Source organism: Melitaea cinxia, chromosome 9 (assembly GCF_905220565.1).
Source record: "Melitaea cinxia chromosome 9, ilMelCinx1.1, whole genome shotgun sequence".
Taxonomy (NCBI): Eukaryota; Metazoa; Arthropoda; class Insecta; order Lepidoptera; family Nymphalidae; genus Melitaea; species Melitaea cinxia.
This window is the reverse complement of record NC_059402.1, coordinates 7,425,440-7,449,864: the sequence shown is the minus strand read 5'-3', so window position 1 is coordinate 7,449,864 and position 24,425 is coordinate 7,425,440. Positions and strand designations below refer to the sequence as shown.

Genomic DNA, 24,425 nt, shown 5'->3' with positions numbered 1-24,425 from the left:
AGGATGCCTAATGCAATCTGATTATCTGACTCATACTTCATTTATTAATTGATGAAGTAAAATAATTGTTTGCTTAGAAACGAAAATAAAACCGATTTTAAGAACATCGAACAGTAGTTCAATTTAGGTAGGCGAAAAAATTCTCAAGTAAATATGAAGTATTAGGGATAACTCTATTTATCGAAATTGGTTCACCCAGTAAAAACATGTGAGGTTTTTTTAAAATATATAACTAGGTCGGTCAACTAGCGTACGGCTCACCTGGCGGTAAGCGATTACCGTAGCTCAAAGACGTCTGCAACATTAGAAGCATCGCAAGTACGTTGCTGACCCTATCACCAGGAGCTCTGGTTACCTTACTCGACAACAGGAACACAACACTGCTTAAAAGCAGTATTATTTACCTGTATTCTTCTGTAAGGACACGGCACTACCTCAGTCGGGCTGCTCCAAATTTTAAGCAGGATATTTCCTTCTACACCATACCTCAGTTAAAGGTAGAAGTATAATACAACGTAGATTGACGAAAAAATAGTCAAGTAAATACGCATTATTAGCGATAGCTCAAAAAGTTCATATGATATCTTAGTTAAATTTAAACGGGATCACATTATACGCAACACTTTTTTATTAAAAAAAAATCATCGAAATCGGTCCAGCCAGTCAAAACACACACAAAAAAGTGTGCGTAAGCGTTATAATTTACGATGAAAGGTCAGGTATGCATAACTAACTTACCCTCTTAATTTATTTACTTAATTACTAGCTGACTCGGCAAACGTTGTCTTGCCGCTAAACGCTATTTAAAAATAGGGGTTGGTGGTAGAAGGGTGAAAATTTAGGGTTTTATGTATTTGTCAACACCAAATCATAATAAAATAAAAAATAAATAATTTATCTAAAAATTAAAAAAAAAATAGGGGTCGAATACCCTTAAAATTTGGGGGGATGAAAAATAGATGTTGTTCGATTCTCAAACCTACCCAATATGCACACAAAATTTCATGAGAATCGGTCAAGCCCTTTTGGAGGAGTTTAATTACAAACACCGCGACACGAGAATTTTATATATTAGATTTAACGTTGACTGGACACAATATCATCAGGCATCCTATCATATACATAATTATATGTCATTAGGGTATATATTATTTTTTTTTATACTTAGGGTCGATGAAGTTCCAAAATTTGTTACTGCATCTGCTAAATTTTGATTGATTGATTGATAGGGTTAATAACTTTCAGTTGTGTCAGTGGGGTATTCTATATATTATATGAAATTGTTACTTTTAATGATACAGAGATAAAATTATATGCGTAAACTGTAAAAATTATAAATTTTATGAGCTCGACTTGTTAGCAGAACTCGTTTATCATTACTTTAAATCTGGATGGACGCGGGTTTGAGCTTGTGTCTCAAATGTCATTCATGTGTAATTTACTACTGTGATAAAAGTGAACAACCATCAACATAAAATAAATTAATCATATTCTTGACAGAGCTAAAGTGCAGTTTACAATCTTCTGTTGTTTTACTGTGCTCGGATGTCGACTTTTAATGAAAGCAAGATTTATTCAAATATATTTTTACACTTGCAAAGAGAAATTTTATTTTATATTGTTGCTGTGAGTTGTACAACAATAAATTCGAATTTCACCTATTTTCATATCAGGGAGGTAAATAGAATTTTTTTTAGTTAGTTACATAAAAATATTTCTTTATTTATCGAACTTTTATCTTGAGTAAATTGAATAACATAAAATATCATGAATTAGTATGTATATCCAAATTAATACACCAGAAATTGTTGATCCCACTTGAAATTTTTCTTTGCACTTTCTTGGCTATGAGTCTAACTACGCTATTTTTACAATAGATTATGATTTTTAGGTACTGGAATAATAATAATAATAAATGGCTCACACTCAACGGCCCCCAGTAGAATTTACTCCTGTATCGGGGGTCCGTAAACACACACAATATAAAAGTTTGTGCTTGTGTATTATAGAGTTATGTGTTTCCCGATGGTGCACACCCAGATCATGGCAAACATTTGTATGGTCAATACAAATGTAAGCCATGTGCGCGGATCGAGCGTTGGCCACAGCGCCAATAACTAGTTCCAAATTCAAATGTAATATTTTGTTAATTTTTAATTAAACGACTTCCAAAAAAGGAGGAGGTTCTCAATTCGACTGTATTTTTTTTTTTTTATGTAAGTTACATCAGAACTTTTCACCGGGTAGACCGATTTCGACAAATTTTGTTTTAATCGAAAGGTGGTGTGTGCCAATTGGTCCCATTTAAATTTATTTGAGATCTAACAACTACTTTTCGAGTTATATCTAATAATGCGTTTTTACTTGACGCTTTTTTCGTCGACCTACGTTGTATTATACCGCATAACTTTCTACTGGATATACCGATTTTGATAATTCTTTTTTTGTTAGAAAGAAGATATCTCTAGTTTAGTACCATGATAAGGAAACCAGGATCTGGTGATGGGATCCCAGAGAAATCGAGGAAACTTCTTGAAAATCCGCAATAACTTTTTACTGGGTGTACCGATTTTAATAATTTTTAATTTGATCGAAAGCTGATGTTTGTCATGTGGTCACATATAAATTTTATTGAGATCCGATAACTACTTTTCGAGTAATCTTTGATAACGCGCCGTTACTTGACTATTTTTTCGTCGATCTACGTTGTATTACTCGTCGATGTAATTGAAGTCGGTTTTTTTTCGTTTGCGAGCAAACACAATTATTGTAACTATATTTATGACCAGACTATGTATAATCAATTTCTTCGCGAGTGAAGTCGCTGGCAATAGCTAGTTTAATAATAAGAGTACAAGTAATAAAACATTAAATAGCGATGCCTACAGCATATTTAATATATTTTATGAATAATAAAATATTAAAATAATAAAATCTGATTGCAATTCTCGAATTATATAGGAGTAAGTACAATTACTTAAATTCAATTTACAAAATTATTATAATACTCGTATAGTGTTGTAAGACTTAAAAATAAAGTATTAATAATACATAATTTAATTTAAATATGCTTGTTTGAACAATAGAATAACTGCCATTACTTTAATTAACCCAGCATTCACTTTTGTACAAAAATACCAATTTCATGTTTTCAATAAGCTAATTGTGCTTTCGGTCAATAGCGCGGCTCTAAACAAACGCCGCAAATTGAATGCAAGTAGCAATTCGACTCCAATTACTATTTTATCGTTTATCTGCAATGAGTGTTTCATTTTCGCGTGCGTCGCAATAAAATCGTCGCATTGTATGGGTTACTGGATAATTGATTAATGTACCATAGATATAACGTTATCGCAGATCAGAGAGTACCCACAATGTCCAATAAAGTAGGCGATGTTATCAGATGCTGTAAATGAATCAGTGCAGCCGAGGTTACGTCTCAGGGAACTTAAGACGCAAGTCGATTTTACGCGATTAATTTATATTCTAGATTTGCTTATTGAAGGAGGTCTTTTTTTAAAGAGATGTAATGTTTAATGAGAAACGTGATTTGTCACTTACTGATATTGATCTCTACTTAATTTTTTATCAACATTCGTTTGAATTAAATTTTACTGAATAGAATATATGAGAGGAAAAAAACGGTTGTTGTCGGGATCTTGTATATACATATACTCAATCACTCTGATAACTTTGATAGCGCGATGTAGGATACGCCAGTTTCCTCTAGTTTTGTATGTCGCGAGATAGGTGTCGCTACATAAGTAATTGGGGTTTTTCTGATTTATAATTCGTTCATGATTAACAGGTTCAATTACTTAAAACTTTAAATTATATACGTAGGTATCTACTGCTAATAAATGCGTAGCAGACTTTTGTTCTGAAAATTTATTACAAGAAATAATACCACTTAAGCATATTAACTAACTGCTAAAACTCAAAAAAAAAAAAAAATACTCTGACTGAATTCATTGATATATTATAATTAGTAATAAATTTATTTTCAGACAGACGCGTAGAAAGTTAATTATCACAGACGGGCTAATAGCGATTTTTATTATCCGGTAAATTACGAAAAAAAAAAAATCGTTAGAGCTTTTTTGTTACAAAGCATAAATTTAATAGAATTTTTTCACTATTTGGGAACTAATGTGTTAGGTCTAAATAATTTAAAACCCTAAATGTACAGAAACCTCTCAACGCTCGGCTATTAATATCTTATAGGCCCCCGCCCCGGCTTCGCACGGTTGCAAAAACTACTACTAATCAGTATTCCTCTATTATATTATGCATGAATTATACATATAAACCCTTTTCTGGAATCACTCTATTTACCAAACCGCATCAAAATCCGTTGCGTAGTTTTAAAGATCTAAGCATTCAGACAGCGGGAAGTGACTTTGTTTTATACTATGTAATGATTTGCATATATGTGTAGTCATTCATGTATAACAATTTCATAGCCATACATTCGTAAAATATATCATATAGATTGCATTTCATGCGAAAATTATCACGTTACAAGTAAAAAGTCCACATCACTATTTCTTGATGAAATGCTCAGATGAAATGCTGCATTAATTATTTATTTTCGTTAAATCGTTATAATATTATTATTTTCTTGAATATTTAGCCCATGTTAACTTGTCGAACAGATTTTCGGAACACAAGTGCTCAAGGCGTCAAATAATGCTAAATGGATTTTTCGGCGCGATTCAGTTTTTTTATTAGTAAATATATGTTTGCGTTGCACATTAAAAGAAGAAGAAGAAGGAGAAGGAGACGAAGAAGAAGGAGAAGCAGCACCACACCGCACGCCGCACGCCGCTCGCCACACGCCGCACGCCGCACGCCGCACGCCACACGCCGCACGCCACACGCCGCACGCCACACGCCGCACGCCACACGCCGCACGCTACACGCCGCACGCCACACGCCGCACGCCACATGCCGTACGCCGCAAGCTGTGCCCACGACTTCGTCCTCGTGGAATTTAACAAAAAATTGTAAACCTTTGAATGTTCAACAATTGTCTGTTTGTGACGCTAGTTTGTGTACATTTTCATCACCGTGACAACTATATTATTGACTAGCTGTGCCCGCGACTTCGTCCGCGTTTATTTTAATAAAAAAGTTATTGTTCAGTTCAGAGAGTTATAAAATAAATAAAATTCTAAAATAAAAGTAGCCTAAGTTACTCCTTATTACATCAGCTATCTGCCAGTAAAAGTCCCGTGAAAATCGGTCCAGCCGTTTCAGAGATTAGCCGGAACAAACTATTGTAAAAAATGTTATTTTGGTATAAGTACCGTGTATGATGTATATATAAAAAGTGGTTATTTTAATATTACGAGTACAAACAGACACAGTCCAATTTTATTTATTTGTATAGATTTCACTAAAACTAAAAATAAACGTAAACAATCAACTCGCAATAACAACTGTACTAAATAAGTATTATTAACAAATCAATTCGAAGGCCTTTTCTATACTGTGACTATCTCTATTTTGGTATCACGAGCTTATTCAAATAAATGTTACAAGATATAGTAAAGTATGAAACACAATGAAATAAAATACTATCATAAAACTTAACATATTCCACCATTTATTTGTTGTTATCAGTTTTTATTTGAGCGAGCAAGTTAAGTGCTGTTTATTGTATAAAGCTTAACATATTTGCTCGTGCAAATACGGCACTAAAATAGTGGTTAAGAATACATTACATTGAAGCTTTCTGTATAAAAGGCGTGCCAACAAGCAATACGAAGGTAAGATAACAGTCGTTAGCAGGTGGCGTTGTCGCCGCATCGTCGGCCTATTCAATGATAATTTGGTATTCAAGTCATAAATTGGACATGTTATTGTTTTCTGTCACCATTTTGAAACAGCTAATCGAATTAATCGAATATAGAAAAATTTGATAAATTTATACGATAGCTTTTTACTTTCGAGAAAAAAAAATCATAAAATTGTTAATAAAGATTAATTTCTCATCACTCATCATTTCAGCCTATTATAGTCCACTGCTGGATATAGCCCTCCACAAGTTCGCGCCAAAAATGGCGTGAACTCATATGTGTTGCCCATAGTAACCACGGCTGGGCAGGGGGCGGGTTGGTGACCGCAGGGCTAGCTATGTTGCACCGAAGAAGCTGCTGCCCGTCTTCGACCTGTGTATTTCAAAGCTAGCGGTTGGATGGTTATCCCGCCATCGGTCGGCTTTTTAAATTCGAAGGTGGTAGTGGAACTGTGTTACCCCTTAGTCGCCTCTTGCGGCACTTGCCGTAATCGTTAATTTCTAATGTATCATAATGTATATAAATGATTTAGAACTAGCTATACCCCGAGCGCTATGCTACGCTTTTAGTTTTGGTCGTACTAACTCAGAAACCTTTGCGGGCTCATGCACAACACCTTGCTGAAGATCATGACGTAATCAAATGCATAGTTTCTCTCTCATAGATTCTCTAAAGGACAAACGGGCAAACATTCAATGTATATATATGTATATTTATATATGTATATTTCTTCTGTGACGTGCAGACTGCCTGTGTAAAAAGTGGTCTTTTCATTATAATTTTTTTGGCTAATTTCAAATATTTTAAATAATTTTGCACTTGATCGTTACTTTGTATTATAACTTATCTAATATTACGAGTATTATTACATTATTTGTCTTCATTGTATGATGTAACTAAAAATATATTGAATCGATTAATACTTTGTATTATTTGATTATTGGTTGGTTATTATAGAATTGATTATTGGTTGGGTTATATAGTTTTTAATCATGTTTTGTAGAGATGGCAAGATTGGTTGCGCTTCCGATGACTATATCTGGTTGTCTGTAGTTGTTCATGAAAAGAAAAATAGCTTATTTAAAACAATGAGCATCAGGACTGAACAAATCGTTTGAGTCATAATTTTTTTCTAAGTCCATTTTTTATTACAATAATTATATATAAATTTCACGTTCTAACCATGCAACAGACTGTTTGTAACTATACTCTCGTCGTTTTTAAATAATTTCTTTACGTCTAGTTCGCGACGGTGATTAATTGTTCATAATAATAGGTACCTTACCTTTTGAACAGAGTCCATCATAAAACTGTCATATATAAAAAGTGTGTTATTTATTATCGGAGTATATACCATTTCGTGTAGTTTTATTTTATTCGTCTTATAACTATTTTTTTTGATCGACCGGTTCAATAATATCAATCGTTGTTTTGGATTACTTGGAGAGTTGTGCTGTCGACGTAATTAGTTTTTACTCAGTAATTTTTATTACGAAAATTTGTAATGGTATAAGAGTTAATGGTTTACATCATTACATGGTAGTCTATAGGCAGTGGCGTGCATAAAGGTTTTAGACAAGGTAGGCAGTAGGCAAAAAAATAATGAACAGCCATACTGCACCTACTTTCTCGCAATTTTTCCTAATTTATTTCAATTTTGTTGGGAATAGAGGCTTTTAGATGATTTCAAGAACAGACAAATAAATTATTGGACACGTGAAGTGCATTTATACCTATAATAATGCAGGCTTACAAATATACGTACAGCAACCAACTGATATTTATCAAACAAATCTCTGATAATTTCGTTTGTGTCAAACATAGGAAATCATTGATAACACTATTAATAAGTTACGATTGTATGCTTAATGAAAGTACTTCCCACGTGACATTGGAGAAATCGACGATGCCTCCTGGCACAACTGAAAGCCATTAAGCCCAAGAATAATGAAAGTATTTTCTTGTTTATTTATTAATAAATAAAAAATTATAACGTCATTGTTAAATAACAACAATATATTAAATCGATCCGCCTGAAGAATTTTTAATTCATTCGTAAAATCGAACGTGTTGAATTTGGATGCACTATTTACTTTCAATAAACACACATCTCCGTTACATATTTCACAAGTAAACTTTTTCATCACTAATATATTAATATTATCACTAATAACAAGAACGCACAAACGAAAAATTAAAAGTGAATTACTACTATTACGAAATTAATCTGTGGAATGTTGCGATTATGCGACCGTGTCAAAAATCATAATTATTGGTAAAAACGGTATCGAATTCAAGACAATTTGATTTGAAAGGTTATTCTTAGGCTGTGCCTACTCTCGTTCTTAAACCGACCAATGTTAAAAACACAATACTTTGTTCTTATTTCATATGACGCGCGACATTATAATATTGTAGGATTATATAATGTCATCCTGTCATTTATAGCATTTTGTTAGCGATTGTAGGCAGAAGTTTCATAAAAGGCCCGTCGTCGATTCGCGCGAAGCGCTGATGTGCCATATATTACGCCGGTTTTTTAGTTGAAGCTGATTTGAATTGAATTACGGTTTATGTCTTTTTTAAAAATATGTAATGTTCATGTTTTATATATCATTTTTAGTAACATGACAAGGTAGACAGTGCCTTTTTGCTTATATGGAGTGCACGCCACGGTCTATAGGTATATTTTCCAGGTTGAAGTAAGAACTTAAAATTTATATTTTAAAACAGTGAACACATTTGTGTTTGGGTTTTGTTTAAATAAAACATCATAGGTAAGTAATTTTAGACATTGTTTAATCTGGAACAGATCGCCAGAGACATAGCTTTCATTAAAGGTCTTCGTAGACGTAACGCGGAGCGATTAAAACGCGCTTTCCTGGCATACATTTCGCATTCTGTTACAACCGTTGCATTGCAAGACTCCTGTAATGCAAACATAATTAATTAATTAAAGTATACGCGAATTAACGGTTTTCAGTATATCTAAAAATATCTTTGAAATGCTTGCAGATATCGCGTCATTTTTAACCGACTTCCAAAAAAGGAGGAGGTTCTCAATTCGACTGTATTTTTTTTTTATGTATGTTACATCAGAACTTTTGACCGGGTAGACCGATTTCGACAAATTTTGTTTTAATCGAAAGGTGGTGTGTGCCAATTGGTCCCATTTAAATTTATTTGAGATCTAACTACTACTTTTCGAGTTATATCTAATAATGCGTTTTTACTTGACGCTTTTTTCGTCGACCTACGTTGTTTTATACCGCATAACTTTCTACTGGATGTACCGATTTTGATAATTCTTTTTTTGTTGGAAAGGAGATATCCCTAGTTTAGTACCGTGATAAGGAAACCAGGATCTGATGATGGGATCCCAGAGAAATCGAGGAAAACTCTCGAAAATCCGTAATAACTTTTTACTGGGTGTACCGATTTTGACAATTTTTAATTTAATCGAAAGCTGATGTTTATCATGTGGTCACATATAAATTTTATTGAGACCTGATAACTACTTTTTGAGTAATCTTTGATAACGCGTAGTTGCTTGACTATTTTTTCGTCGATCTACGTTGTATTACTTGTCGATGTAATTGAGGTTGGTTTTTTTTTTCGTTTGCGAGCAAACACAATTATTTAGCACCTTGTACAAATGAATTGTAATCACAACAAATTATACATGTTCTACTAAATATTCACCGATCCTTGCTTAGCTTCGTATCGTAGCTATATTTAGCGGAATTAGGTTCACAGTTTTTACACAATCTGGTTTATAGAAACAACATTCTGTAAAAATTTCATGGTATGAATTATCTCCTGTTTTCAAATACTAACACACTAATGCTACACTAAAGCTATAATAAGTTGTATAAATTAACTCTGCCTTTCTGAGATTACAAACTGAAAACTCTTCAACCTTTTATATTATTATAGTATATGTTATTATTAAGTGCATTTAAATTACTACAATATTACATTTTCTTTTGTTTACTAATGTCCAGTTTAGTTCATTTTTTAATTGCAATGTTTGTAAGCACAGATAACAACGTCATTATTTAGTTACTTTAAATATGGCTTTCCAATATGACAGTTTTATTATCATGGTCGCATGTTAAGAACGCCACGAATTTGTTAAATTATTGTAACTCGCTTCTGGAGTCTTTGTATTTAAATAGCTTCGAGGAGCTTCCTCACGACTTCGTGTTGCATGAATTTAGATTTTCTGCTTAGCGATATTTTTGAGAAACAAGAATATCAATATCTACTGCATTCTCTTTTTACTAGTTTAATATTATAAATTTTATACCGTTGTTGTTTTGATCGGTGCTACGAATTTTTATGCGTGTTTCTTATAATATAATATTTTTAAGATGTTTATGTGATTTACCTTGTAATGATTGAGTTGTACTTCATTAAAAGGCGCTGACCATCCAGAGATGCCTGCTGCTCCGAGACTAGCTAAAGGATAATGATTAAACGCTGTCAGCACCCTTTTTGTAAGCATAAAACTCTTACTATAATGGCCTGTAGGGCTTATAACTGCTGAGCTAACTATATGACTTGCTAGTTTAGGTATAGGCACGTCCTTATCGCAATCAGATTTATATTGGCTGTAATCGTACTCATAGTTTAAATTATACATATTACTACTCGTATCTGTTACTATTTCTATTTCTTGTAAGACTAAATTTTTTTCAGTTTCTATCCGTACGTCATCACGTTTTATGTAAATTTTACTTTTATTTGTATGATTACTTGTCTTATAATCGTAGATTCCTTGCATGAAACTAAAGAAGAAAACGTTTTGAACTAAAATCGCTGAGTATTGGTTAGAATCCCAACCTCGAAATTCTAATCGCTTTAATAACCCATGCCAAGTATAAGCTATTTTCGGCAACAATACTTCATCAACGTCTAGTGGGACAATATATTTAGATTCTATAATATTTCTGTACAGGCAGTCGTTATATGTAAGAATATGATCTCTTCTTCTTTGCCACAACGATCGATTACTCTTATATTTTATAGGAACTTGAAATAATCGGATAAAGCCTTGAGAACGATAATGAAGTAAAACATTTTCATCCTCTTGACTTATATCATCAATATACATGTCTATCATATCAGCACCGAGCAATTTATTAGTTTCAATCCACTCGATCAAATTTAGTGATATATCTTTTTGAAAAGTTAGATCTTTAACACATATTGTGAAGGTCCTTTTATATCTATTATACGGACGCAATTTTTTAATATAAAATCCATTAGAAGGATCGGCACACGGTTCAGTAACGATGGATATCACAGAAGGTCCACTGAGAGGTTCTGTCAAAGGACATGAAAGCAAAAGCGGTGTTTGTACATGCGACGACGATCTATCCCATCCATTCCACCAAATTTCTAACGGTTTGGCTGCAACGACTTCAACTGAATATTCATTTTTGTTCATGGATCGTGTTTGACAAAATAATAGCTTTTCGGAAGATATGTTGCGACCTGTAAACAAATATTCTTTGTTAAATATTTTAGTTACTAACCAACGCAATTATCGATTGCATAATTTTAAAATGTTTACATATATATTAATTTCAGATTTATGTAAATACTTATAAATATAATAATGTTACTAATCTTTTTTTTTAAATTTTAAAAATATATGCAAGTTAAACCAGAAAGTGTATTATAATTATCAATATTATTTATGAATATAATCAATATTCATAATTTTAGTTGTAAGTTTTATTAACCCCTATCCAGTAGGTATGCTATATTCCTTGTCGCTAGAAAAATTGAAACGTTTCTAGAAAATCTTTAAATAACATACATAAGTAGATTCAAAGAAAAACATGACCTATCTACATAGGTACATATACCTCACAACTTCGAAAATTTACTGTATACTGTCTTACTATGATTTGTTTTTGCCATGTCTACTTATAAATTACTTTAATGATATAGCATTTTCCAAGAAAGGTTGAGGTTTATAATACTTATTTATTCAAGCTATTTCCTAGTCTACGCGGCGGTTGTTACGCGGACTGTCATTACAACGGTGACTCGATTGCTGTCTATCTTTATCGGGCAGGATAGCACTTCCAACATATTTCTAGAGTCAGATAGGTGGTCAGATAACAGTTGATATAACGCTATGTAGTAAATTGTTGTATTTTTAGAAGCAAATTATAATTAATTAAGATTTTCTGCTTGATGATATTTTTGAAAAACAAGAATATCAATAACTATTGCATTCTCTTTTTACTGATTAAGAAATGATTGTAATTTTAACATTGTTGTTTTGTTAACAGTTGTCTTTTTACTTATATAAAAACATAAATATTTTTTTAAAATCCTTTTATTATAAATTTATCTTCTGGGGGGAATTGGGGCTAGGGTCGGCAACGCGCTTGCAATGCTTCTGGTGTTGCAAGCGTCTATAACCTACGGTAATCGCTTACCACCAGGTGAGCCGTACACATGTTTGCCGACCTAGTTGTATATATAAAAAAAAGTAGAATTTTTCACAGAATCTATACGAATACAAGACTTTTTCTCAAATGCATATAATAAAAAATTAGTCGCATAAAGAATATATTCCGTTTTTAAAGTAGTTTAATTCTTTAATTCGTTAATAAAAATTGTAGGTATATAATAAGCATTTTAAAATTAAATGTTCTAAATAGAATTTTGAAAAAAGGTTTTGTAGTAGTCATGATATTTTTAAAAAGAATTTTTTTAATAAAAAATAAACGGTGCAAGTTACGTAGTTTATATTTTATGATGAAATTAAAATATTCAACCGCAAACCCATATACGTTCATGATAAAAAGGCAGCACTAAGACGTGGCGATCGTGGTGTTTTAATCCAGGCGTCACTACAATATAGGAGAGGCGTTTATCTCGGGGAAAAGAATTTACACGACGCGGGCGCCCGACTCGAGTGACAAATGAGAGTGAAATTATCTCGCTCCTTCGCAGTGACGCTGCACGACCACGGACCACTCACCAACTTTTGTTATTTCTGCCACTGAATCACATTAAAAAATCAATTTGTTTGTCGTAATATTTTTCAAATCAGCACCTAATAGATGTAGCTATTGTATTTTTTGAGGCTGCTTTGTATCATTATTAATTTCTTAATATGTATTTTATTGTTATCTGTACACGTTAGGACATGTTATGTCGTTTACTTCAAAATAAGGAATAAATATCTATATATGTTTATTTACGAGTATGTTCAAATTAGACGGAACCAGAATAAGAAGAAGATAAATAAGAAAGAAGAAGAATAAAAGGAAAAATTGAAGTAATTCTATAAAATTTCAATAGATTATGATCTGCTAAGTAAATAAATACAATGTATCTTTGCAAATAAAAAGTTTATTGATATGAACATTATCATTCTTTATGCAGTTGTGTAAGTAAAATAAAAATACTTGTATCGAATTCTTGAATTAAAATTAATGGCCTATGTGTCTGTTACAACGAGTTTGTGGTGTTAATAAATGACTTCTGTAAGTGGACACGGCGTTATTTGTCTTGAATTTTGCCTAATAGAGGGAGCAAGATTACTCTTGAAACTCGTCATAATATACATTCCAGACAGTGTAAATGGGTAATATAATAAACAATATTTTGTAATATAAAACAGTATTTTGTAAGGAAAAAAAAACCGTCAGCGTCGGACCACGTCCTAGTTTTACTAGGCAGTCACAGGACTGTCGATCTGTAGTAATAATGAAAAATCGCCTGTGGTAGTATTATAATGCATGCATGATTTACAAAAGGCATGGGCATGTTGGGCCCGTGGATGTAAATTTTTAAATAAATAAAAACTGGGTAATAATAATGGACTGAGAATATTAAGCGTTAAAACACCTCATACTACTTAGTAGATAATGGTAATTTAAAGTTATTTTTACAATGCATCGAGACAGTAAAAACCAAAACATTTGATTTGCGTAATACGTTTAAAACTAATTAAACCTAAGCTATATATCCTGTGAAATATCATAATTTATGTGTTTAGTAATCGATGTAACAGAAAGGTAAAAAAAAACGCGATTTTGACTCTATTTTAGTAATAGCATTAATAATTAATTTTATGCGTACAACAATAATTGTATTACATCAAATATAATAACGCGCTTTATAACAGCTGCATTATCTAGTGGAATCTCTTCCGTTTATACTAACACGAAAAAAACAAGATAAAGAAAGTTACAAACTAAAACCCAACTACGACAAAAAAAACTTGATACGGCACTTTATGTCCTTTGGAGAGCGCCACATTCAATATGATAGCGTACCAGCGAACAATTCAAATGCTTATAATGATTACTAATTTGTTTAAACAAGTCGTTTGTAAGATATGAGGGAGCAGATGAACATACATACATAGACTGCGAAATTTATAATTCACCTTTTGGGTTTGTCGTAGTCGGGCAAAAAGTACCATTTATCTAATGTGTCTAAATTTCAAAATAAAGATAAACACTCTCTGTTTAACTCCATCGTGTTATATTATTTTGTCATACTACTTTATGTGTTTGATAATTGGTTCCGCTCCGCAAAGGATAGTAAAACCAATGCTAAGCTGACCAACTTTTACTAGTTGGTGAGGCTTTTCAAGAAAAAGATACTACATAAATCCCAGGATCAGGTAGCGTCTAGTCAAGTAAATAATGTCATCAATTGCATCATGTTTTATTTTGAGGGTATTTCGGAATAAATAGTCTATATGTTCCACAACCTACTCTACCTGCCAGTGAAACTTTCGTGAAAATCGGACAATAGTAGCCTATATGTCGCTCCATAATCTCCTCTATCTTTCGCTTAAAGTCCCGTAAAAATCAGTTCAGCCGTTCCAAAGGTTATAGTCCAGATAAACAGTAATACAAATAGACAGACAGACAACCAGACAATTTTTTTAATTCGTTTGTTTGTGTTTTAGTATCGTGTAAATAAACTACAATTATGTACTTGCAAAACGCAGTTATTTAAACTCATATTCAGACACTTCAATTTAATTTATATGTATAGATTTTTAATATTAATTACTCATATACAAATTTTCATATTTACACATAATTTAAACGACGTATCTATCAATATAGATTTTATTAAAGAACATTATCGATGTTTATTTTCAATTTACTCTGTTATATAAAATATACAAAGCTATTTTTTAGTTTTTATTGTATATTCCTTACCTACATACTAATTATTGTTCTCAATTATAAAATATATATTTTTAGCTGTCAACGGGTTAATAAAACTGTACTTCAAAGTTAATATTGTCACGTGAATAATGTATGACGGGATGTCTTATTTTAATTAACCGATAGTACATCAAGATGCGCGTGCGCCTTAGGGCGTATTAATAAAACTTGTCAACCGCGCCACCTAGGTATTCCAAAGATGTAATAAAAACACACGATACATCATTTTTTCTCATGCTTTATATAGTTAATGTTATGTCGAAAAATTATAATATATTTATTAATTACTGATGTTTTCGCCTTTTCTACAATATTTTATTTAGTTTTATATACCATATCTGCATATTTGAATTAAAGTTACTTGCGATACATAATTACTGCTATTAAAACGTAAATAAAATCATAAAATATGATCGAAACATGGTTTCTATTAATTTTGTATGTTATTGTGCAAGAAAGAACATAACATTTCAGAAGTTTTTTTTTTAAGTTTTATCCAACAAAGGTAGGGTAAAAGTAAATTCATGACTTGTCGAGAATACCATTATTGTTTTAAATTTAGCGTATATTTTTATCCGTGTAATATCTCAGTTTTTTTCGATGTTATTAATTTGAAGGTTCGGAACTCTAATTACATTTTTAATAAAGATCTCTGAGGAGATTTACTTAAAAATTTACCCGTAAAAGATTTCCATAGATATGGTTGTAGATCGTTGTTGGGTCTCAATTAAACAGTTTATTTTATTTATACTCTTGATGTGAATGGCAACTTAGATAAAATCGAAACTACAAGTTACTTATTGAATGTTGAAAAACTCGATTATCTCATTAAAATAAACAAGCCTTAAACAGTTTGCTACTGTTTTTATTTTATCAGGTATTTTGATATATTTACTATAAATATACTAGCGGACCCAGCAGACGTTGTCCTGCCCGGAAAACAGTTACCAAATTTCATTGCTTACATACCGATAGTAGCGCCACCTACCGGGTATAGTTGAGATATAAACTACCCTATCTACCAAGTTGGACCAAATTATAGATGTTTACAAAATTTGATAAAAATTGTTTCAGTAGTTGCGGAGTTACATACTGATAGCAGCGCCACCTACCGGGTCCAATTGAGACAAAAACTATCCTATCTCCCAAGTTGGACCAAATTACAGATGCTTAAAAATTTTGATAAAAATTGGTTCAGTAGTTTCGGAGTTTATCGCCCACATACATCGTGACACAAAATTGATATATATATATATATAGATTTATTTATTGTATAATAAATATATTGTTTTTCAGATTGATGAAATAAATCTCTCTTTATTATTATTTACTTGGCAATTATACTGCGAATTCTGACTAAAGTGGTCGTTTTATGCCATCACACATTTAAAAGTTACATAAAAACACATTATGTTTTTTTTTTGTTTTGTAAAAAAATAATATGGTCCGACAACTGACCATGAAAGGTAGCTAGAATACGAATGTAGCGTTGTGGCGTTCTCTCGTCATAGTAGGCGGAGTAGAGTGAGACTGATGTTCCTTCCACATCCTGCCATGACGAATCTTGGACACCAGGAGACCACGTCCTGTTCTGGAAACATAAATAAATATATGCCACTGGTAATGTCCACGTTATTCGACACTGAAATCGATGATAATGATTTCATATAATATAATTTATACTCGTATAGGTTCAACGAAAATGTTAAAATAATTAAATGTGATAAATTATTCTCACGTGCAAGATAAAAATTATTCTGAAATACTTTACAAAGTATATTTTACTCAGATATCGCGAAAAATTATGGTAATCACGTAGGGGGCAATAACGCTTCTTAGAAGTAAAAACAAAAATAAGCAGGGATTGTACAGACATCGAAGCAAAATTTTGTATTCGATCTTGTAAATTTTATTAATTCTGACATAGCCTGTATATCCAAATATAATTGAGTTGTATAGTACTCATGAAGGACGAATGCAAATTCTGATTATACAATTTATAATCTTAATACGATCGCTTTCTGCGGAACTGGGTAAGTAATTTAAGTATGTGTCGTTTTTTTATTCGAACCTTCCTTTGCTCCCAGCGAAAAAACTCATTGATTTATACTACCATTTCAAACAAAAACTGTTTTAAATCGTGAATTCAAGCTTTGTAAAATCGACTTTAGCCTAAGCCGATATAATACCTAGGTAGTTTAATTTGAAAAACTCGTTTTATATAGGCAGTTAATTTATTCATGAACGAGTGAACGGATGAATGTTTCTATAAAATTACACATTTATTAGAAAAAAATAATTAAATCGTTATTTACAAAAAAAAAAAGAAAATAGAGCTCGGATATCGTTTCAAGGTAGGCGATTTATCTAAGAAAGTTTAAATAGTTTTATTTTAGCTTAATTTATAATATATAAGCGGTGTCCGTAATGTATTTACACGTGATAATTAAGCTATAAATTAAACGATTCTCGGCGAGAGTTCCTTACTAATTGGTGTCGAGTTTAAAACACTTTTGAGCCACAGGGTGCATACCAGTACGTAGGATTGAATTGTGTCCAATATGTTGTCTTATTACACGCTTCGCAGCGGTGTTTTATTACTGCGTATTTGTTTCCATCTTCCTCTTTCTTCGTGTTCATTCAATTTTATGCTTAAAGATGTTATCCTTTGTGAGATCTTTATCATTTTATATTTTTAATAAAAGTTATCGGATTACCTCTCTACTTCAAATACATTTGTCAGTGATTTAACAATAACTGTGTTTTTAAGTGCATGTAGTTATTTACACGATACTAAAACATAAACAAACGATTTTAAAATTGTTGTCTGTCTGTCTTTCTGTTTGTCTAGGCTAATCTTCGGAACGGCTGAACAGATTCTTATGGAAGAAGATAGAGATGGTTGTGGAGCAACATATAGTTTACTTTTTATCTTGGAATTTCCATAAAATCGGGATTTACGCCCACGAGGGTAAACCCATGTTTACCGCGCCCCAGCATTTACCACCTAGATAGGTATAAAATATTCAAAAGTTTTCTATTAACTGCAACAATTTTTGCGAGCATATCTATACATCTAAGTATACTGATATTGTAAAGCTAACTGTTTGCTCGCAAATGAAAAAAAACAACTTCAGTTATATCGACAATTAATAGAACGTAAGTAAACGAAAAATTAGTCAAGTAAATGCGCGATAAGTAGTTATCAGATCTCAATCTAATTTTAATGGGCTTACCAGACACAAGTATCAATTTTCGATGAAAACAATAATCACCAAAATCGGTATATCCAGTGAAAAGGTATAACACAACAACAGACGAAAAAATATTCAAGTAAATACACATTATTAGATATAACTCAAAAAGTACTTGTTAGATCTAAATTTAATTTAAATTTGACCACATGACACGCACCACCTTTTGATTAAAATAAAAATCATAAAAATTGTCCGCCCAGTCAAAAGATCTGAGGTATCATACATAAGAAAAATACAATCGAATTGAAAACCTTTTTTTGCAAGTCGGTTAATAAAGCCGAAAAGTTTGTTTGTTTAAACGCGCTAGTGTCAGAACTACAAGTTCAAATTGAAGAAATTCTTTTTGTGTTGGATAGCCATTACACATTCACAGAGGAAGGCTATAAACTATTTTTTTCCTCAAATTAACGCTGTCGAAACCGCGGGGCACAGCTGGTATACAATAAGTTTAAAACTTACACAATCATTAAACTATAGTTAAGTTCTATTATAATAAAATTGTATAATTTAATTTAACTTGTTCTGATAATTTAAAAATCCCATTAAAATATTTTTCAACGAATGACACAGATAATTCTGTCGTCACATAAGTACATACACATGAACTTTTCGCAATTGGCAATTAATAAGAGAGCGACTCATATGATTTTTTTGAAATCTATAATTTATTTAATATTCAATATATTACTCACCTAATAACCTAACTCATTTTAGCCATTACACATATTAATTTATTGACTTAATTATAAATTGAGTTATCTCCTTTTTCCTTGACACCACAAAATTACGGTGACTCAAAAGTTATATTTTGAGTGAAGTCTGAGGTGGAGTTTATTTTGATCTGACATTTGTTAAAGGACAGCGACGTGACTTCAACTCCGGTCACGTTTTAGTTTATTCCATTATGAGTAACCTCTGCTTTTGACATCCTTTGTGAGGGCTTAATGACAGTTACGTTACCTACTAACCGATGCGATTATGTTTAACCGTTATAAATATAAAAAAAAATAATAATCGGACTTACAATAAGTCCGATTAGTAATTTTAATTACTTTAAACATTATTCTCACATGCACTAGTTCGTATAAGTCGTTGCTGTCGATACATAGTACGTATTAAATTTCGGTTTCTTACTCATATTTTTTTATCAATGAAGTAAAAAAATCCTCAAGTGGCTCCCAATTCACCTTCGCAGGAATACTCACATACTTAGTTCGTTATATTGCATACTATTTAATCCTCTTACTCCTTCTTACCTACGTGAACGTTTCAAGTATCTCAGCGAGTCTCATAATAGTTTACTTCTTAAAATTCCTCCCCACTCCACTACTTTTTATACTAAATCATTTACTGTCCAGGCTGCTCGGCTTTGGAACTCTCTACCTTTGCCCATTTAATGCGCTGAATCCCTTCTAATTTTCAAGAAGTCTGTAAAACACTATTTCCTTCATTTTTAACCCTAATATCTAGCCGCATATTATTTCCTGTGTTCACTTTGAATCGTATTACAACAATTAATTTACTACGAGTATATATACGTTTATGTATGTCAATTATTATTATTATTAATATTATTTTTATCTTTTTACATTTTTTATTTGTCTAAATATATTGTATGCGTTTAGATAAAAACTGTACACCTAGACCATCTACATGTATATAATTTCCTCTGCCAAAAAGTTTCCTGGAGAGATAGCTTATTAGCGATACGGCCGTCTTTTGTACTTATCTCCTGTTTTTATTTTTGTAATCTTGCTCATTCTTGGTGTACAATAAAGTTTTTATCATTATTAATATTATTATAAAATTTGTACAAAAAAATATAACCCGTATTTAGGCATAATTTTACGCAGACGTCAATACATAACTATCTGGGCTTATTTCATCCAAATCAAATATCGATATGTAATACATAATTCTATTCGACTGTAATAGTATATAATCAATTTCCAACATGATTCCACCTCTATTATCTTATTGTACATTGTAAAAACTTGATGGGCTCCATCTAGATAATTACTAAAAGGGTAACGTTCTCATAAATAAATTGAATATTGTATAATGCGTAGCGTATTCATAGTAATGTACCTATATATAGTATTAATAGTTAATGACGGTCGTTTTGTATTTTTTCTTATGTAGTAAACTTTAGGTAATACTCAAAATGTGTTGTTAATTCGTTTAAGCTTCTAATTAATCAAATTGGTTGTGTAAGATATATTCAGAGGTTTAATTTTATTCTTGATATCTTTCTAAATTAAACCAGCGACAAAATAAGGGTCATAATTTTTTTTATGTTGCTAAAATAGGTTTAACATAAATAGGTTATTTTATTGCCAATTCTTATTAACGTTAAATTTTTTTTACGAATGTTAATAGTAGGGTTCGTTATTATTTTCTGCAATAGCGGCGAGTAAATGACACGTAATTGTAGAACATTGGATGTACTCGTAAACGTAAGATGTAACCCAACGCGTACAATCGGTTTGATTAACTATTATTTTTAATCATGTCAATATACAATTTTAAAATTTATCTTATGAGATTGCGGCGGGTAAATTTATTATTTAATTAAAATAGGTTTCAAAGTTATAAACCTTCTTACAATGTAAGAAAGTTACGAGTACGTTATGATAGTTTCATATTATATTAAATAGTAAAAAAATAAATAATTTGACATTATATATATACAACTTTATATGTATGTTATTATAGGCTAAAATATCATTTTAATAAAAAATTGTTACGGCTGAAGAAGAAACATAACATTATAAGATTCGAGGAGATATAAAATAGTTAAAAAGCACACGATTACCTTTATTTTAAGTAAAGATCAGCCACGTTTCTCGGGTTAGAAACTAAGGTTTGACCATATCGGGTGAGAATAATAGTTTTATTGTCCTGCTCGACCCCTGATCTCGACTACCTCCATACGCTCGCTTGCAGTTTATGGTGAACTGATTGCGAATTTTATGGTAATATAAATTATATTATTACATTTTATGTACTTATGGGCACATATCTATATGATAATCAATAAAAACAAGCAATGAAACAAAATTTTGTCATACTTGCGAGATTAAATTTTTTGTGACATTTATATAGATCCGAAATGTAGACTTAAGCAGCTTTCTGAGCAGCGAAGTACAGCAATATTTAGTTTGTGTAGTAAGTAAATACCCTGCGTATAAATTGAAGTAGGTACATAAAATTCCTTATGTTTCTCACCTATATAGTCTCATACAGATGTAATATGCATAATCTATGAAAGCGTTTTTAATATGAGATTAAAAATTAAATTCAAAGTATTCTCTTTTAAGATTATACCGTAAAGATGCATACGATCTATTTCATCCCCACACTATGAGACCTAAGGCGATGTATGAAATATTTCCGATAGTGTAGTGTGGTCACCGCGGTAATAGATATGCGCGCGCGCTCGGCGGCAGCGCCTTTCTATTAGAAATACCCCTGGATATTGATTCCGATTTATTTTACGTCTGACTTCCAAGGAAAGATTATCAGTATTGATATTACAAAACAAGTTTAATGTTATCTTTAGTTAGCTTTCAATACTATTGTATTTCCCATATTTTTTTTTTGCTCATATTTTGTGATTTATCTATAAGATAAAGAAGTGTATAAAATATTTTGTTTCCACTGTTTATCTGATAGGTATTTTGAGACTAGTCACGAATAATAGTTCATGATAAATATTACAATATTTTTCTAAATTAAATTATATATGATATGGTTTAAAACAACGAATATCTTAATTTTTGTTTAATTAAAATTATAAATGTACAACGACAAAGCACTATTTAGGCACATATAATATGTAATAATTAAAAAGAAAATGAATTAGTAAGTTTACATAATTGCATACTTAGCAGTAAGATCTTTTTGTTTAAATATATTTATGTTCTGATGATGTTTATTATGCAAATAGAGCCCTGCCAATACCGCTATGGAAGCTATAGATTTTTTAAACCTTTAAAGAAAAGCACTCATGCGCGTGCGTCTAAGCTAAACAAAGAATAAATTATGCAATTTGTGCATTTTTGTAATGCGTTTAAAATACTAAGTCCACGGACAGGAAGTTAGGGTGAATAATCAGTATATTTAGTAGTAGATTGTATTCCTATTTATATCTTCTCACTCATTCTTGGCTGCCTTATTTGCATAGACATATTGTTAGAAGTTCCAGCGTTAAGTATCGTTAATAACCGCATTATAAATTACTGCTAACTACATATTGTTATATGTTAACGGGTTAAAAGAACTTGCGAAAACAGGCATAGTAATGAGGTGTAATGACCGCGTAATTTCATAATCTTGCTTGTGCTTAAGAAAAAAAATAGTTAAGTGTAAATCTAATTTAGAACGCGAGAGTTCTTTTTATTAAAAATACCCTTAGTTAATATCATGTGATATCATAATTTTTTTAATAGTCTAGAGACGAACTAGTCTAGTTTGTATCTCCCTACTATACGCATTATATTATGTAATACTCGTAGATGTATACACTGTACTAGAATTTCCTACTAATACTATTTTTTAAAGCAGCAAAAAAGTTTGATTTTTTTTATCTTTACAGTAAAACCTTGTTTTTTTTTTGTTAGCTTCAATAAAAAAAAATATACTAAAAAGGAAATACTTTGAGTTTATTAAAAATAAAAGTTAGCAATTTAATAAAAACTAAATCTCATATAAAATTAATTGTGATTGCTCATTAAATAAAAAATTTCTAATGAAAACACGCTACTCCCCCAACTGAGAAATGTAAGAATGTCGAAGATTTATATTGAAGAGTATATGATTTGTTCAACTAACATATATATACGTTTTCAGCCTGTTAGAAAAGCCATTATGAGACTTATGAATTTGAACTGGAATGTTCTATGACATACTTGCTCGTCCAAGTTCTAATGAGGCCATAATACTATTCAAACTCATAAGCCTCATTTGATTATGTATAAAATTTCTTAAATAAAATCAATAAATAAATTAGCATAAATAGTCGTACTTCATTTTAACATACGGGGAACTCTAGCTAGAGTAAGTTGCAAAAAATGGATATAATTATGATTTTTAAACGGAATTAACTTTCGTCACGGTTAAGTTTCACTTATGATTATTCTTTATAATTATCCACCAGCCAATAACTATATGTACCTACCTACATTCGTTTATAAAAATTTTGAATCTAACAAACCGTGAACTATAATAGGATTCAAGAAATTATTATTTGTAATTGTAAAATATCTGAAAGCTTTATAATATTTTAAATACATATATATATGTGTTAGAATCCATTTAAACTACTTAATGATATTTTAAATAAGATAAATTTTAAGGTGCTTACAATATACGGTATTTTTGGAAAAGCTGGTAGCCTGCTACAAGCCACCGGGGAAGGTTTGTCAAGTTCAGCTTGCTTGCTTTCTGAGTATGCAACGATGGTGCGCATCGTCGAGAAGGTCTCCTGTGGTATTCGGCGATCTTTCCAGCGTATTCCTGAGTGCCATTCGTTAACACATGCTATCCAGCTAACACAGAATATAGTCACACCGGCTAATAAAATTTTTGTCACTCGGAGTAATTTACGTGCGGAACGCGACATTATTATTTCTAAGTAAGGACCATGTCAACATAAAAGTTTACGTTAAGTTTTTGTATTGATATAAATAAGAAGTTTGTGGGTCGTGTCGGCGACGTCGCAAGAACTCTAAGCTGCTTAGCGCTGTGCGCATGCGCTCAAGTCGCGCTACCATGGCGGACTGCGTCGGAACAGCTGATAGCGTATCAACAAAACGTCCCTCACTACTAATCGTTCTAAACGCCCATGGACATGGAAATCTAGTTTTCTATACTAGTTTTGCTCGCGAACCTTCTTGCCTGACGATGGACACGGACGATATCCTAAGCATGACTAGTTATGTATAAAAAGCGAAGATGTTGCAATCTCACGCGGAACAAGATATTTTATAGCAAGACAAGTCTGTTCTCTCGCTCATGTAGTCATTGATTTAATTGCATAAGATCGATTATTGACGGCTTGCATTAAAATTGTCGGATTAATTATGCATCGAAGAGGCCGTACCAATATCTGGATTCTATACATAGGTATCTAATAAAATTGTAAC

At 31.6% G+C, this 24,425-nt stretch overlaps 1 protein-coding gene across 1 annotated transcript; it reads right to left on the bottom strand.

Moving 5' to 3' along the window:
* Positions 1 to 8,579: 8,579 nt before the first annotated feature.
* On the bottom strand, positions 8,580 to 23,902 carry LOC123656379. Its single transcript, XM_045592067.1, has 4 exons — positions 23,645 to 23,902; positions 16,481 to 16,613; positions 10,192 to 11,300; positions 8,580 to 8,729 (listed from the first exon to the last, which is right to left on the bottom strand). Exons 1-4 carry the CDS (start codon positions 23,900 to 23,902, stop codon positions 8,589 to 8,591), a joined length of 1,641 nt encoding a protein of 546 aa, XP_045448023.1. The 3' UTR covers positions 8,580 to 8,588.
* Between the last annotated feature and the right edge of the window lie 523 nt (positions 23,903 to 24,425).

Excerpts from the sequence above, each read along its gene's own strand:
- LOC123656379 (XM_045592067.1), bottom strand. The coding sequence starts at position 23,902 with ATGTCGCGTTCCGCACGTAAATTACTCCGAGTGACAAAAATTTTATTA. Across the intron at positions 11,301-16,480 it reads TATTCTAGCTACCTTTCATG|GTCGCAACATATCTTCCGAA; the intron begins GTCAGTTGTCGG and ends ATTTGTTTACAG. Across the intron at positions 8,730-10,191 it reads TACAACTCAATCATTACAAG|GAGTCTTGCAATGCAACGGT; the intron begins GTAAATCACATA and ends TTTGCATTACAG.